At 49.5% G+C, this 16,282-nt stretch overlaps 1 protein-coding gene across 1 annotated transcript; it reads left to right on the forward strand.

Annotated features, from left to right (window-relative positions):
- Positions 1-2,002: 2,002 nt before the first annotated feature.
- LOC144124367 (uncharacterized) lies at positions 2,003-13,598 on the forward strand. The gene is made up of 6 exons (XM_077656997.1): positions 2,003-2,024; positions 2,309-3,121; positions 5,144-5,456; positions 6,475-6,627; positions 8,221-8,332; positions 13,569-13,598. The coding sequence occupies exons 1-6, from the start codon at positions 2,003-2,005 to the stop codon at positions 13,596-13,598; spliced, it is 1,443 nt and encodes a 480-aa protein (XP_077513123.1).
- Positions 13,599-16,282: the final 2,684 nt, after the last annotated feature.

Raw genomic sequence — 16,282 nt, forward strand, 5'->3', positions numbered from 1 at the left:
GCCCATTCTGTGGTATGCGTTTTCCTTGTGCCTCGTAACGCTGGTTCAACATTTTAAAGTAATGAAACCACTAGCGGAGGCCAGAATCCTCCTTCAGCGTATTAGAGGAGATAGGCTGCTGTTTGCAAGAGCATGGACAGGTGATCTGACGTAGCGTGCGCTAACAACTCATTTTCTTCACAGAGAACGCGCTTGTTTAATACATTTTTTCATGATCTTGTTCGCTCATAAAAATACAATTGGAAATATCTACGTTTCTTCTGCTGCGAAAATCTTTCTGTGCTGCAAACGCATACATGTCGTCGATAGATCAATCTATTTTGTGTGCTAGTGCATTAGTGCACGTGAATTAGGAATGCCTCCTCTATCTTACATCCGACGTTACCATGTGTCCGGCCAAAAATTGTCAAAATAATAATAATAATAATAATAATAATAATAATAATAATAATAATAATAATAATAATAATAATAATAATAATAATTGGTTTTGGGGGAAAGGAAATAGCGCAGTATCTGCCTCATATATCGTTGGACACCTGAACCGCGCCGTAAGGGAAGGGATAAAGGATGGAGTGAAAGAAGAAAGGAAGAAAGAGGTGCCGTAGTGGAGGGCTCCGGAATAATTTCGACCACCTGGGTATCTTTAACATGCACTGACATTGCACAGCACACGGGCGCCTTAGCGTTTTTCCTCCATAAAAACGCAGCCGCCGCGGTCGGGTTCGAAGCCGGGAACTCCGGATCAGTAGTCGAGCGCCCTAACCACTGAGCCACCGCGGCGGGTAAATTGTCAAAATCCTGGACGTAGCTTTGCCAAGTTTCGCTGTAACGAGAAACACATTCGTCCCATTGTCTTTGGATGATAATATCAGCTAGGTAGTACGGCATTCGCTGTGTTGTCAGAAAGGTGGGAGGCACGTGTTTCGCAGTGGTGACTCGAGACTGTCGTGCTGTGCTGTGGTTTCGTGAGTGGAGCCGCTGGGATCCGGATGTTCTGCACTACAAACATTAATACGTCTAAATGGGAGTAATAAAAAAGACAAAGCTGTCGTGTTGAGCACTCTCCGTCTATCTCAATGAACTTCTTATCGAAATTATCATTTGAAGTGTAGCTGCTGCGGCCATTGACGCGCCGTTTTAATTAGCACGTGCGGAGCCGTGGATCACATCATATTTATTTGGGCAAATCGCGGATGACAGCCAAATTTCGCTCAGGCTGTCTGGAAATGCTAAATGTTTTCTCTACCTTCTTCACGTCAGTCTGTATTCGTTGCCCTTCAAAGGCAGCCAAGTAACTGCCGATGTATATACCACACTTCTTAACCCCTGCTTATTGAAATTAAAACAGTTATCCTCGTGATCGATGCCAGATAAAGATGCTACGTGGGACGAGAGCCATGCGGGAACGACGTATTAGTTATTCGTAAGAAAGCAAATCGATCCAACTGCGGCAGGCCTGTGTGTTTCGGTGTGCCTTTATTTTTTTGTTTGGTTGTGCGGGGAGCCTTCCTACACAACGTATGCGTAAATATTTTGCTTTCGTTCTTGTTTACGTGCGATGAGAGCAAAACCCGTGTATTAAATGGGGGCGGCCATTCCGAATGAAGTTTTTGAACGCAACACGTGCTCAAGTACGAGCTCTTGAGAAACGCTGGATCGTTTGTTTAAAGAAACGTAAACAGACTAGCCCAGAAACAAACATTGCTGTTTGATTCGTTTCTGTGTATCTACTTCATCGTTTGGAGTTGTGTCGCTCTGTAACTCCGGTTATGAAATGTTACGCCAACTGGCGGACCTCATCGCAAAACGGCACATTGAATTTTTCGCTGCGCGTGTTAATTCGGACATGCCTTGCAGGTTCACGTCCCCGAGCGAAGAGAGTCCAGGCGCGGGGGAGGCGTCAGTCCCATAACAGTCTGCCTTCTGCCGCTGCTCATACCGGTCTTGATCGCCGCCGCTCTGGGCATCAGATACGTCACGCGAGGGCCGCGTGTGGTGCATGTCACAGACACCGATTCCACGTCTGCAGCTTCCGGAGAGGCGACCGAACCGATTACGGCCGACTCGACTGCGTCCGAATCGACGGCGGCATCCGACACGACGGATGCGACCGACACGACGGATGTGACCGACACAACGGCGGCGACCGACACAACGGATGCGACCGACACGACGGCGGCGACCGACACGACGGCGGCGGCCGACACGACGGATGCGACCGACACGACGGCGGCGACCGACACGACGGCGGCGACCGACACGACGGCGGCAACCGACACGACGGCGGCGACCGACACGACGGCAGCGACCGACACAACGGCGGCAGCCGACACGACGGATGCGACCGACACAACGGCGACGACCGACACGACGGATGCGACCGACACAACGGCGGCGACCGACACGACGGCGGCGACCGACACGACGGCGGCGACCGACACGACGGCGGCGACCGACACAACGGCGGTGACCGACACGACGGCGGCGACCGACACGACGGATGCGACCGACACAACGGCGGCGACCGACACGACGGCGGCGACCGACACGACGGCGGCGACCGACACAACGGCGGCGACCGACACGACGACGGCGACCGACACGACGGATGCGACCGACACAACGGCGGCGACCGACACGACGGCGGCGACCGACACGACGACGGCGACCGACACAACGGCGGCGACCGACACGACAATGGCGACCGACACGACGGCGGCGACCGACACAACGGCGGCGACCGACACGACGGCGGCGACCGACACGACGGCGGCGACCGACACAACGGCAGCGACCGACACAACGGCGGCGACCGACACGACGGCGGCGACCGACACAACGGCGGCGACTGACACGACGGCGGCGACCGACACGACGGCAGCGACCGACACAACGGCGGCGACCGACACGACGGATGCGACCGACACAACGGCGGCGACCGACACGACGGCGGCGACGGACACAACGGTTGCGACCGACACGACGACCGACGCACAGACACCTATGCCAACATCCTTTGTCACGCCAATCAAGCAGGTAGCCGGCTCAGAGACACACACTGGACCCCTGCCATCTGAGGTTCAGCCCACGCGCTACGCGGTCACACTGAACATCACAGGTGAGCACATCTACTGTAGTAAAGTGTAGGAAAGACAAAAAGCTGTAGTGTTAAGATTGAACAGAGAGGGGAAAACATAGAGCTAATTTCCGATTTACAAGTGTAAAAGTATTTTTTTATTTAAAAACCGACTGGAGGCTTGTCTAAGGGAAACTGCGGAGATTTTTTGACAACACAATCATAAGCTTTGAACCAAACCTGAAACTCCTGCGGCTCAGAAGACTGCTTTGCGTGACGTCTGTAATCACGCCGATCATTGTAGGGGAGTCGCATTTGTGCGCTGCCGCGCTGCGCCAAAAGCGAATCGGCGCCAGAGCAGTGCGTATACGAAGAATGGCCTCAAAACCACGGACCTCAAAACTTTGCGTACTCCGACAGTGCAGATGATGGCTGCATATACAGCTTTGGTGTAAATGGTTTGCCGTTTACGATAACCTGTCGCCAAGAGAAAGGAGGCCTGTGCAGGGCAATGTGGGCGAGTGCGGTCGTGGCTCTTCCTACTCTGTGAACCGTGAGAGCTGCCTGGACGGTATACAAACGAAAGATAAAGCGAGTGTTTTTGAGCAGGAGAGAAGCAGAGAAGCAGAGAAGCTACAGTGCAGACCTGTAGCCTATGCGGAAAATTGGCCTATAAATGTCAGTGGAGGACACATGACATGGTATGAGAAAGGTAAATGCCTGGTGTTGTTGTGTCAATAAGATTACAACGGTAACGGAGTGAGCCAGCCTCAATTACCTCCTGTAATACAGATTCATGAGACTAAGCACTTCCTTTAAAAATACGTTGTATTCGTAGCACTCCCGCGCGAAATGGTCCGAGCAAATACATGCCGTTGAGGTCAGGGACCAGTCGAGGCGCAGGACTGCCTAACGAGAAGGCGGTCCCGTCGTCTTTCCCAGGGTATTCGCATGCATTCCACTACCTTCAACACAACGCTAGTCACAACATTAACTTCACGATTCCCCAAAACCTGTTCGCTACCTGAAGCCGGACCTACGTCTATCTGTTAGTCTGCTCTTTGCCAGAGCCTGCCGAATGTGACATGATCGTGCACAGGGTTGGGTGTCAAAATTCTTTTCCAAGAAAACTAAATGGTTTTCAGCCATATCGCTTGGCACACACAATTCAGACTTTGAGACGAATTTGCACTGCAAACATAATCGACGTCTGTGAATGTCGAAAAATCGCCGGAGTTGCCCTAAGATTGCAATCCTGTGTCGAGTCGAACGTATGATATAGCTCGCGATCATCAGCATATTGCCGTTTTTTAATCAATATGCTGCGCTCAGCAATTCTCAGCTCCTCAAAAACATACATTAAATTGGACATTCCAGGACAAATCAGTGTAGCATGGTCACAATGAGTGAGTGTAGCCGTGGACACAAGTTTTGCGGGATGAATATTCGTGGTAAACAATTGGTAAACAATTGATTTCTGCGCAGTGAGACAAAGCAAGTCAATGAAAAGCAGAGATGCATGAGCAGACATGCGTGTTCCATCCACTGTAGCAAATACAAGCTTACTGGCTATAGCGAGGCAAAGAAGAAATTTTTTTCCGGGAATCCGCATCCCGCAAAAATTTGTCCATGACTGTACTGTCTTTGCGCTTGTACTTCTTAAAGGACTGATGGTCAAGTCGTTGCCAGGAAAATGTTTCAATTTTAATGTAAAAAGAAGACCCTCCCAGAAATCTAAGAACATTGAAGCATTGCCATGTATGTCGAAGACAGCGTGCTAAATGCCATTCCTTCTGCTATTGCACAGCGTTGATACCACTTTGGCGAGGATAAGGTGGCCGCAGCTGGCACAGGACAGGGTTAATTTGAGAGGCATAGGAGAGGCCTTTGTCCTGCAGTGGACGTAGTCAGGCTGATGACGATGAGTAAGTTTACAGAACTCAGAAATTGGAGTGAAACTCCAAGCGGTTCTAACACAGGTAGCAGTACCACTAGTTTTTTTATTACCAGTTAGAAGCTTGCAAACTTATTATCGGATCGCCCGCTATTTTTCACACACCCCAGGACCAAGCCTCGGCCCAGCACTTAAGGTGAGGGGACGAGTGGAGACATCGCTCACGCCGACGCGCGAATCGAATAAGCTCGTGCTAAAGGCCACGCCAGGCACCGTCAAGGATATCACCATGGCTCTCCTGGATGCAACAGTGCCGCCCGGCCAGACTCCACAGGGCTTTAAAATAACTAGCGTCAGCAGCAGCGCAGAGTTTCTCATCATCCTGCCCGAGGAAGTGCTAGTTGCTGGCAAGCAGTACACCTTGGTAACGGAGCACGACTACGATCCCCCAGCTCAAGATGGACCCATCAAGCTTGACTCGGCGTGAGTGCGGGCACTGTCTGCTTCGTTTATACCGCCCTGTAAATCCGCATTTCCTCGAAGTAGAAAATCAGTATCGTAAGGGTTAACGTTGACCAAGAGATATTATGTTGTCGGTTGCTGACGTTACGCAGGCCTCCAAGAATAGATTTATTTTATTGCGCATATTTGCCTTCCATCAGAAATTAAACACAAAGGTACAAAATCGTGTCCTTAATGAATTCCAGCGGGCTTGATACTGAGGCTTTTGGATTTAAGTCATCGGCGGCGCGACGGCTTGGGTGGTAGCCCTGGTAGCGCAGGTGATGAGTGCGTTCTGCCCGAAGCCGTGGGCAAGTCCGCAAAAAGTGGTCTAGCATTGTCTACCTGGTGGGAGCTGGGCAGAGAGGACATGGGGTTGAGGAGGGGGGGGGGGGGGGGAGGGGTCTGTGATATATAGCAATAAGGAAACGATGCACGCGAATGCAAAGAGAGTGGGCAGCTCGTTGCAGTGCCATACTCTTATGACATCAGTGGGTCCCAAACTCGTCGAGTGAAACGCTACAGAACATTTAGACTTTGGAGCATCGATGTTATACCGAAAAGGCTTAATCTGGTGAAATTTCAGACACGTTATACGTGAACACTTCTTTAGAAGTGTCGCCTGTTGAACAGTATCTGTTTTTCAGCTTTAGCTCGAGCTCGCAGCCATCTCCACCTCTTAGGATGGAACTATATTTAATGTCAGCAAAGATAAAACAGGGCTAACTGGTGCCACATTTCGTTACGTGAATGCGCTGAGCGCACACATACCGAGGACGAACTGAAAAAGACACAGACTGGACGTTCATGTTTTTATCGTTTTTATGAGTGCACGCCATTATACGAAGAGCAACCGTTCCTCACCGTCTTACTCGATTCGAAGTGGGACATGTCCGAAAGGAGATGTTCCCATCGATTAAAACTAGAATGTCCCACATGGACAAGAACGTGCACTATTTATAACGGTGCACTGAACTCTCTTTTTGGGCACCACACGCAGGCTCAGCCGCATGAGCCTCAAGGCCGGAGAGGCCCACGCTGTCTTTCCCTGCTTCGAAGAGGATGGCTGGACCGCACCGGTGCAGCTGACGCTGCGAGTGCCCAAGAGCCTCACCGCACTCTCCAACGCGCCTCTCGACGGACAGCCTGCCTCGTGAGCGCTCCTGTGTGGAAATTAACCGAGATAGTTGCCGTCAAAGTCTGTGCTCTAATTTCTCTCCACCTATGACAGCCCTTATTAGCTTATTGCTGGAATTTAGTTACTGAGATCGAGCACCCTTACGATGGCGCCAATGCGGTCTCGACCTTTTAGTGCAGGTGTAGAATAGGTCGTTATTCTTGCTGGAAATTTTTCACCACGTGCACCGCAATGTCGTGTTCTTTCTGGTGAAATTTGTTCGCTTATTTTCTCCTGGAGTGAAAAAAATTTACCGCATAATTTGCGCATACTGGCGGTACACCTCGGCGTCTTTCCTCAGTTAAATTCAGAATTCTGCTAAAGTAGTTCAGACTGTATAAAAACGTTTTTGCGATCATATCATCACTGCTTGTCACATATATACGACTGCCGAATCTACGTTTGGTCACAAACACTAGCCGCGTCAAACATGAAAGTTAGTCTTTTCCAGCATTTCAAAGGATGGAGGAAACACTGCTAAGAAACTTGTGTGGAGCCGATTTTTTTTCTCTCTAGGCTTTTGTTTAAAACACCGCATGCTAATTGAGGCTCTATAAATTGCGCAATCACTTATTTATAACTACAAAGCATTCATGGCTCTAAAGCTCTTCAAGAAAATGCACAGAGTTCTCGTCATCTTGAGACAGTTGGAAACAGTTTTTGTTGCGTTCGCTAGATACAGCCCAAATCTCCCCAGTCGCAAGACGAAGACTAGCACGTTATCTGACGCGAATGGAGCACGTATAGGTAAACGCGTCGTGATGTAAAAAGCATTTAGTTACGTCGACGATTGAAACACGACAAGTCCAAATTTGGCAGAACGCGTATCTGGGTAAGCTGGCCAATGCTGTGCATTCTGAGCGGCGAGTAAGGACTAGGAACGACACAAGATCAGACAGAGTGCTGGTGTCGTCCCTTGCCGCGTCCTTGTCTTTGACTTCCACCTCGTTGGGTTTTAATGCTTCACTCTTAATCCAGTAACTCTGTGGAGTTAACCGCCTCCATCGCGGTTTCTATTTGCAGAGCTAGAACGGTTTCCTTTCATGTCAAATATCGTATCCGTCCTCTCATGATGTTCAAAACAGTGCTTTGTCGTCCCTTGTGGCATCCACGTGTTTCCGCGCTGTTCAGAACGGATATTGACTTTAGCGCTGTGCAGAACGAATCACAACTTTCGCGCTGTTGAACACATCCCTGCACTACAATACTCCGCAACAATCAGCTGTATTCGTTACAGCCCATCACGATAAGACCGAGTACGTAGCAGCCATGAATTTTGACGGGACTCCCGTCACGACGCCAGGCCGTACTTTGTTTCGGCACTGAAGTCCTAGTATTTATGGCGTAACGTATTTCTTCTGTTTGTATTCAAGCACCTCGCCGTCACGACACCAGGCCGTACTTTGTTTCGGCACTGAAGTCCTAGTATTTATGGCGTAACGTATTTCTCCTGTTTGTATTTAAACACCTCGGGTTCTCACGTGTTTTACATTTTATTTTTGTAAAAAATCGATTCTCCTCTGAATTTTCAAACTTTTTGCACTAAAAGGTGCTTCTTCGTATGTGCAGTGAAACGGATGCTGATGTGCACACTTTTAAAGACACCTTGAAGATGTTCCTCCACCACCTGACGTGGGTCCTGTTTCCTGGTACATTGAAAGCGTACCCTATCATTCCCAATGTGAGTACATAAAACACCTTCGTACACATCTCAAGCAGCGCTGTCACCGAATATCAACTTCCAGAAATTTCACCCCATTGAGTTGCATATTCGAGATACTGAGTAAAAACAAGTACCGTGTTCGGCAATATTCGGTAACCATCGATACGAGCGAGACATGCGGTTAGCCTCTCTTTCGTGGTGCTTGCGCTGTGGTTTACTTTGGCGGCACGATTCGGCAGGTGGGGGAGGCAGGAGCTTATCAGGAGAGGAGAGGTCATAGAACTGTCTCATTATGGCCGCGCCTCTAAGTGGAGAGAGGCAGGAGCTTATCAGGAGAGGAGAGGTCATAGAACTGTCTCATTATGGCCGCGCCTCTAAGTGGAGAGAGGCAGGAGCTTATCAGGAGAGGAGAGGTCATAGAACTGTCTCATTATGGCTGCGCCTCTAAGTGGAGAGAGGCAGGAGCTTATCAGGAGAGGAGAGGTCATAGAACTGTCTCATTATGGCCGCGCCTCTAAGTGGAGAGAGGCAGGAGCTTATCAGGAGAGGAGAGGTCATAGAACTGTCTCATTATGGCCGCGCCTCTAAGTGGAGAGAGGCAGGAGCTTATCAGGAGAGGAGAGGTCATAGAACTGTCTCATTATGGCCGCGCCTCTAAGTGGAGAGAGGCAGGAGCTTATCAGGAGAGGAGAGGTCATAGAACTGTCTCATTATGGCCGCGCCTCTAAGTGGAGAGAGGCAGGAGCTTATCAGGAGAGGAGAGGTCATAGAACTGTCTCATTATGGCCGCGCCTCTAAGTGGAGAGAGGCAGGAGCTTATCAGGAGAGGAGAGGTCATAGAACTGTCTCATTATGGCTGCGCCTCTAAGTGGAGAGAGGCAGGAGCTTATCAGGAGAGGAGAGGTCATAGAACTGTCTCATTATGGCCGCGCCTCTAAGTGGAGAGAGGCAGGAGCTTATCAGGAGAGGAGAGGTCATAGAACTGTCTCATTATGGCCGCGCCTCTAAGTGGAGAGAGGCAGGAGCTTATCAGGAGAGGAGAGGTCATAGAACTGTCTCATTATGGCTGCGCCTCTAAGTGGAGAGAGGCAGGAGCTTATCAGGAGAGGAGAGGTCATAGAACTGTCTCATTATGGCCGCGCCTCTAAGTGGAGAGAGGCAGGAGCTTATCAGGAGAGGAGAGGTCATAGAACTGTCTCATTATGGCCGCGCCTCTAAGTGGAGAGAGGCAGGAGCTTATCAGGAGAGGAGAGGTCATAGAACTGTCTCATTATGGCCGCGCCTCTAAGTGGAGAGAGGCAGGAGCTTATCAGGAGAGGAGAGGTCATAGAACTGTCTCATTATGGCTGCGCCTCTAAGTGGAGAGAGGCAGGAGCTTATCAGGAGAGGAGAGGTCATAGAACTGTCTCATTATGGCCGCGCCTCTAAGTGGAGAGAGGCAGGAGCTTATCAGGAGAGGAGAGGTCATAGAACTGTCTCATTATGGCCGCGCCTCTAAGTGGAGAGAGGCAGGAGCTTATCAGGAGAGGAGAGGTCATAGAACTGTCTCATTATGGCTGCGCCTCTAAGTGGAGAGAGGCAGGAGCTTATCAGGAGAGGAGAGGTCATAGAACTGTCTCATTATGGCCGCGCCTCTAAGTGGAGAGAGGCAGGAGCTTATCAGGAGAGGAGAGGTCATAGAACTGTCTCATTATGGCCGCGCCTCTAAGTGGAGAGAGGCAGGAGCTTATCAGGAGAGGAGAGGTCATAGAACTGTCCTCATTATGGCCGCGCCTCTAAGTGGAGAGAGGCAGGAGCTTATCAGGAGAGGAGAGGTCATAGAACTGTCTCATTATGGCCGCGCCTCTAAGTGGAGAGAGGCAGGAGCTTATCAGGAGAGGAGAGGTCATAGAACTGTCTCATTATGGCCGCGCCTCTAAGTGGAGAGAGGCAGGAGCTTATCAGGAGAGGAGAGGTCATAGAACTGTCTCATTATGGCCGCGCCTCTAAGTGGAGAGAGGCAGGAGCTTATCAGGAGAGGAGAGGTCATAGAACTGTCTCATTATGGCCGCGCCTCTAAGTGGAGAGAGGCAGGAGCTTATCAGGAGAGGAGAGGTCATAGAACTGTCTCATTATGGCCGCGCCTCTAAGTGGAGAGAGGCAGGAGCTTATCAGGAGAGGAGAGGTCATAGAACTGTCTCATTATGGCCGCGCCTCTAAGTGGAGAGAGGCAGGAGCTTATCAGGAGAGGAGAGGTCATAGAACTGTCTCATTATGGCCGCGCCTCTAAGTGGAGAGAGGCAGGAGCTTATCAGGAGAGGAGAGGTCATAGAACTGTCTCATTATGGCCGCGCCTCTAAGTGGAGAGAGGCAGGAGCTTATCAGGAGAGGAGAGGTCATAGAACTGTCTCATTATGGCCGCGCCTCTAAGTGGAGAGAGGCAGGAGCTTATCAGGAGAGGAGAGGTCATAGAACTGTCTCATTATGGCCGCGCCTCTAAGTGGAGAGAGGCAGGAGCTTATCAGGAGAGGAGAGGTCATAGAACTGTCTCATTATGGCTGCGCCTCTAAGTGGAGAGAGGCAGGAGCTTATCAGGAGAGGAGAGGTCATAGAACTGTCTCATTATGGCCGCGCCTCTAAGTGGAGAGAGGCAGGAGCTTATCAGGAGAGGAGAGGTCATAGAACTGTCTCATTATGGCCGCGCCTCTAAGTGGAGAGAGGCAGGAGCTTATCAGGAGAGGAGAGGTCATAGAACTGTCTCATTATGGCTGCGCCTCTAAGTGGAGAGAGGCAGGAGCTTATCAGGAGAGGAGAGGTCATAGAACTGTCTCATTATGGCCGCGCCTCTAAGTGGAGAGAGGCAGGAGCTTATCAGGAGAGGAGAGGTCATAGAACTGTCTCATTATGGCCGCGCCTCTAAGTGGAGAGAGGCAGGAGCTTATCAGGAGAGGAGAGGTCATAGAACTGTCTCATTATGGCCGCGCCTCTAAGTGGAGAGAGGCAGGAGCTTATCAGGAGAGGAGAGGTCATAGAACTGTCTCATTATGGCCGCGCCTCTAAGTGGAGAGAGGCAGGAGCTTATCAGGAGAGGAGAGGTCATAGAACTGTCTCATTATGGCCGCGCCTCTAAGTGGAGAGAGGCAGGAGCTTATCAGGAGAGGAGAGGTCATAGAACTGTCTCATTATGGCCGCGCCTCTAAGTGGAGAGAGGCAGGAGCTTATCAGGAGAGGAGAGGTCATAGAACTGTCTCATTATGGCCGCGCCTCTAAGTGGAGAGAGGCAGGAGCTTATCAGGAGAGGAGAGGTCATAGAACTGTCTCATTATGGCCGCGCCTCTAAGTGGAGAGAGGCAGGAGCTTATCAGGAGAGGAGAGGTCATAGAACTGTCTCATTATGGCCGCGCCTCTAAGTGGAGAGAGGCAGGAGCTTATCAGGAGAGGAGAGGTCATAGAACTGTCTCATTATGGCTGCGCCTCTAAGCCAAGCTATGAAAAATGAAAGCGCTTGAAAAGGGCGGGGGAATAAAAAAAACTGCGCGTATATACAACGAGTGCCTAAGACCGGTGGTGGTAGGCCATGTGGTTTTAATTACTGCTGTTCTAACCTCCCCCCCCCCCCCCTTGAAACTTGATCGACTTCATTCGCCATGTACCTTTTGTCAAAAGTTAGGGCACAAAGGGTTTACTTCCGAGGTGTGCTGTGTGGTTCCTTATTATTAATTGTCAGCTTTGCAAATCTCTTCAAGGTAAGATGGACTCTGTCACCTTTTTTTGAAATGTAGTCCTCCCACGAATGCTACAACAGTCTCACTACGCGGCTTAGAAGAGAAACAATAAGGCTCTTCACTTTAGACAAACGCACTGTGACTCAACAGCCAAAGTGAAGAAGACCCTTGGCCGTTTTTACGTACAAAGCTTACGTTTGGTTATCAGCTGTTCTAAACTATGCAAGTGTGTGCACATGCGCGATATCGCTGAGCGTGCGTTGCGCTTGCATAGAGAACTGCCAGCGTAGTCCGCTCATGCTGCGTGGTAATAACTTTCGCGCAGTAATAACGCATAACTGGCTCACATTCCCTGGGTAGACCTCAACTATACCGTGAGACGGAAACAATAACGCCGCCTAATCCAGTAACAGCGGCAGTACGCCATTCGGGGAGAAAAGTTTGCAAGCCGCCGTCAAAGCTCGCCTCCATGTGAGGCCTTAGGTTCACCTCAATTTCTGGATGATGTTCCGAGAAGGGGACCTAAAAGCATTTCATGCTTAAAAATTAGTGTAACAATCAGGCAAAGAAAACGAGCCGCAGCAACCTGACAATAATAATAATAATAATAATAATAATAATAATAATAATAATAATAATAATAATAATAATAATAATAATAATAATAATAATAATAATAATTGGTTTCTGGGGGGGAAAGGAAATAGCGCAGTATCTGTCTCATATATCGTTGGACACCTGAACCGCGCCGTAAGGGAAGGGATAAAGGAGGGAGTGAAAGAAGAAAGGAAGAGAGAGGTGCCGTAGTGGAGGGCTCCGGAATAATTTCGACCACCTGGGGATCTTTAATGTGCACTGACATCGCACAGCACACGGGCGCCTTACCGTTTTTCCTCCATAAAAACGCAGCCGCCGCGGTCGGGTTCGAACCCGGGAACTTCGGTTCAGTAGTCGAGCGCCCTAACCACCGAGCCACCGCGGCGGGGCATAAAGGTGATTTGTGGACAGCGCAGTTGAGGTAGGCAGGAGGAGGAGGAGTACTTGATCCGGTCGTGAAAAGCCGAGAAAATCCAACCAGTGGGCTCTAAGTCTGGCGGAACTCAAAGTAAGCAAAAGAAACTGGCCTCTTCGCGGGCCATCCACGTTTTCGGTCATGACATACTACGCTGCCCGTGGCGTCGGCTTCCCATGAGGAAAGGCTCTAATACATATGTCTCCGTAATTTCAAGGAACTCGTGTTAGCGAGCATGTACTCTTCATTTATATTTGTCTATTTCCGTGAGGGCCACCCCTCCTTTTTACTGTCGATGAGGGGGATGCCCCGCTTATTGGAAAGTCGGAGGCGAGATTAGGGTGGCGAGCTTGTTTGGCGCTGCAGTCGGAGGTCCGACCTCAACAGACGACCGAAGAGTCGACTCGGGAAGCCTCAGACATTTCTTGGAAAGCAAGCCGGTTCACGTGTGCTTGCTTTTTGTTTGTGCTTGCGTGTTTCTTCTGTGCATTAGGGAGTTTTCTGTGTTTCTAAGTGCATGGCTGCCAACGGCACTTAGAAGAACCAGGACGCTGTCAAAGTGGACTAGACAGCAACGAGCGAGGGGGAACGTGTGTGTGCCAAAAGATCTCGTGCGCGAATACGCGAGCTGAAAGTACGAACGTGTCAGCCAGTGCATTTTGGCTCTGTGCATGTTTACGTTGTAAATAACGCCTTTCGTGCCTTTGCACGCGTGCGTTTGATTATCCATTAATTTGTGAGTTTAATAGACGGAAGCCTCAGATGGCTTGAGAAAGAGTCAGTTGCTGACTATCTGAAACCTTCATGATTTGTAAGTTGTTGATAGTTCGCTCGCGAACTAATAGCGGATTGATATGCAGTAATGCTAGCAGTTCCTTTTTGTGCAGGTTATGGTCCAGTACGGTACTGCGGAAGACCAGGATTTGAAGAAGGAGGGCCAGAAGAGCTTCGAATTCCTGCGCTCATTCCTAGAGACTGCGCAGGACAATTTCGTCCAGAAATTGGGTACGAATCGGGCACGTTATTTAAAACTGGACATCTGTGTGGTGCTTTATTAGCCTATAACAGAAAGGCAGGGACTCTTGGGATAAAATGAGCAATACCTTTGGCCTTCATTGCTATCTTGGAACAGAAGCTTGCGATTGCTCATGGACAGGAGCGTAAATAAGGTTCGGTGGGGCTGATGGAATGCAAGATATTGAACGGTCTCACTGCAGCCGTGTCCTAGTTGTTTTGAGCACCCGTCTCAGCGGCGGGAGATTGTTGGATCATCGCGATCATTGGCAACCACGGCTGATGTGACTCAGCGTAATGCACCCCAATTTGCGACCTCTCCCAATCGAAAAAGCCCGAAATACGACAAAATATTTTTGTCGTTTTGTCGTGTAGACAGATTTGTCTGTGCTCTTGTAGTATTTTGGAACCGAAAAGCTTCACTACGCTAGGTAAAGCAGTCGTCGCGTATGCGGGAGAATGACCTTGAACGATCTTGAGCCCAACCACGTTAGCCGAAATTGACAATATGTGGTACAGTTGTGGTGTCGAACCCTTGACCCCTGACTTTGACCCATGACCTTTAGTTGACCGCTGACTTTTTTTGTAGCTCTGTCGCTAGCACAAAGGACAGCACAATACTACAAAAAAAAAGTTGTTGCTAGACAATTTTCTGTTGTCACTACAAGTTCTGACCAAAAGCATTGCAAAAAAAAATCTACAGGCTACAAAAATTCCAAAAGAAAATTTGCGGTTTGGGTTTTCAACAGGACTCCCTAAGCCGACAGGGGACGAAGCGCCGTAAGTTTCCCGTCGCAAAAGACAGGGCTACTGTTTGCCAAGCAACAGGAATAACATTTGCAGAGTGGAATCTTAAGCATGGGTGATATCGCTACGCAAGGGCTAGCTGAGAGTTACGAACGATAATGGGGCGTTTTTCCCACGGAAAAAGAACGCGGAGGTCATGGCGGCTTTTGAACAAGACACAATGTGTTTTGCATAACCTTCACAGATTTCGTGATCCACAACATCGACCAGGATAGCCTCGGGCTCGTCATTCTCAACGGTGTCCATAAGGAAAGCATCTGCAAGACTGTCGCAGGACAGGTGAGTGTTCCGGCTCTTGGAGTACTATTTCAGTATGATTTCTCTCCTGTGTGGCATGAACGGTGCGCCGAAAGTTCGGTTGTTCGGAGACATTTGCAACGAGTACGAAATTTAATAACAGTTTTGGGGCCTGTATTGTCGCTGAAAGTAGGTAATTACAGCGTGAAATGCATTGCAGTGGCAGCGTAGCTGCTGTTAGCCGTAATCACTGAATTCATTTGACTTAGGTTAACAACTTTGGGACTCATGAGAACATTTTTTTTTTCAACTTAGTGCCCATTGATCAACGCGCGTAACATCGCTAGCTGTGGTCCGCGCCAATTTCCCGCTTCTTGATATCCACAGTTTGCATCTTCATACCTGCGGTCTTTTATACTAGCAGTGCTTTGATGGCGTTTTCCCAAAACACTGTAGAATTTCATTAGTTTCCTGGAACGTCAAATATCTGCTTCTGTTTGTGATTAGGATATCAAGGAAACATGCATGCATGAAAAGAAATAGGCTCACTCGTACTGCTTCCGATACAGGGTCTGTTGTTTCCATCTAGCATTCCAGCCCTCATATTGACTCCGCTAGGCTTCAAACTCGGAACCATTTCTTTTTTTTTTTTTTGCCTAGTGAATATATTTATCATTGTTTTCGTACTTATTGCATCCCGTGTTCTACGCAGACCTGACAAAACAAGATATTTACTTTTTCGCGTGTAATGAGTGTTGGCAGCTTTCAAGCAGAGCGTTCGTGAACTGTAGTCCGGAATACGCAGCAGAGGTCACTCCACAATTTTTTTTGTTCGTTTGTTCTCACTGTGCTTGTATTTGCAAGTGCTATTCTGTATTCTGGTTATTGGGCTCTCAATAAACTATTAATCACACAAATTTGACGCCTCGATCGAAGGCCTATAGTGCGTGCTCTCCAGCGTTGGCTCCATGTGGCCCGCTTCGTTCTACCTGCGCCGCCGCAGTGGCTGCGCCACCTGGTGCCACAGCCGGCGACTCCCACGTGGTTTGCCAAGGCGGGCGCCGAGTACCTGTGCCTCTTGGCGAGGACCGAAGAGGCCGGAATGGTGAGTGGATAGGCAGCCGGCCTGAACGGACGCAGTGTGCTATCATGCACGGAGCATCAAGCCCGTGGGGCTCTGCCCAGGACGCTCAC

Source organism: Amblyomma americanum, chromosome 3 (assembly GCF_052857255.1).
Source record: "Amblyomma americanum isolate KBUSLIRL-KWMA chromosome 3, ASM5285725v1, whole genome shotgun sequence".
Classification (NCBI taxonomy): Eukaryota; Metazoa; Arthropoda; class Arachnida; order Ixodida; family Ixodidae; genus Amblyomma; species Amblyomma americanum.

Excerpts from the sequence above, each read along its gene's own strand:
- LOC144124367 (XM_077656997.1), top strand. The coding sequence starts at position 2,003 with ATGTCACAGACACCGATTCCAC. Across the intron at positions 3,122-5,143 it reads GGTCACACTGAACATCACAG|GACCAAGCCTCGGCCCAGCA; the intron begins GTGAGCACATCT and ends CACACACCCCAG. Across the intron at positions 5,457-6,474 it reads CCCATCAAGCTTGACTCGGC|GCTCAGCCGCATGAGCCTCA; the intron begins GTGAGTGCGGGC and ends CACCACACGCAG.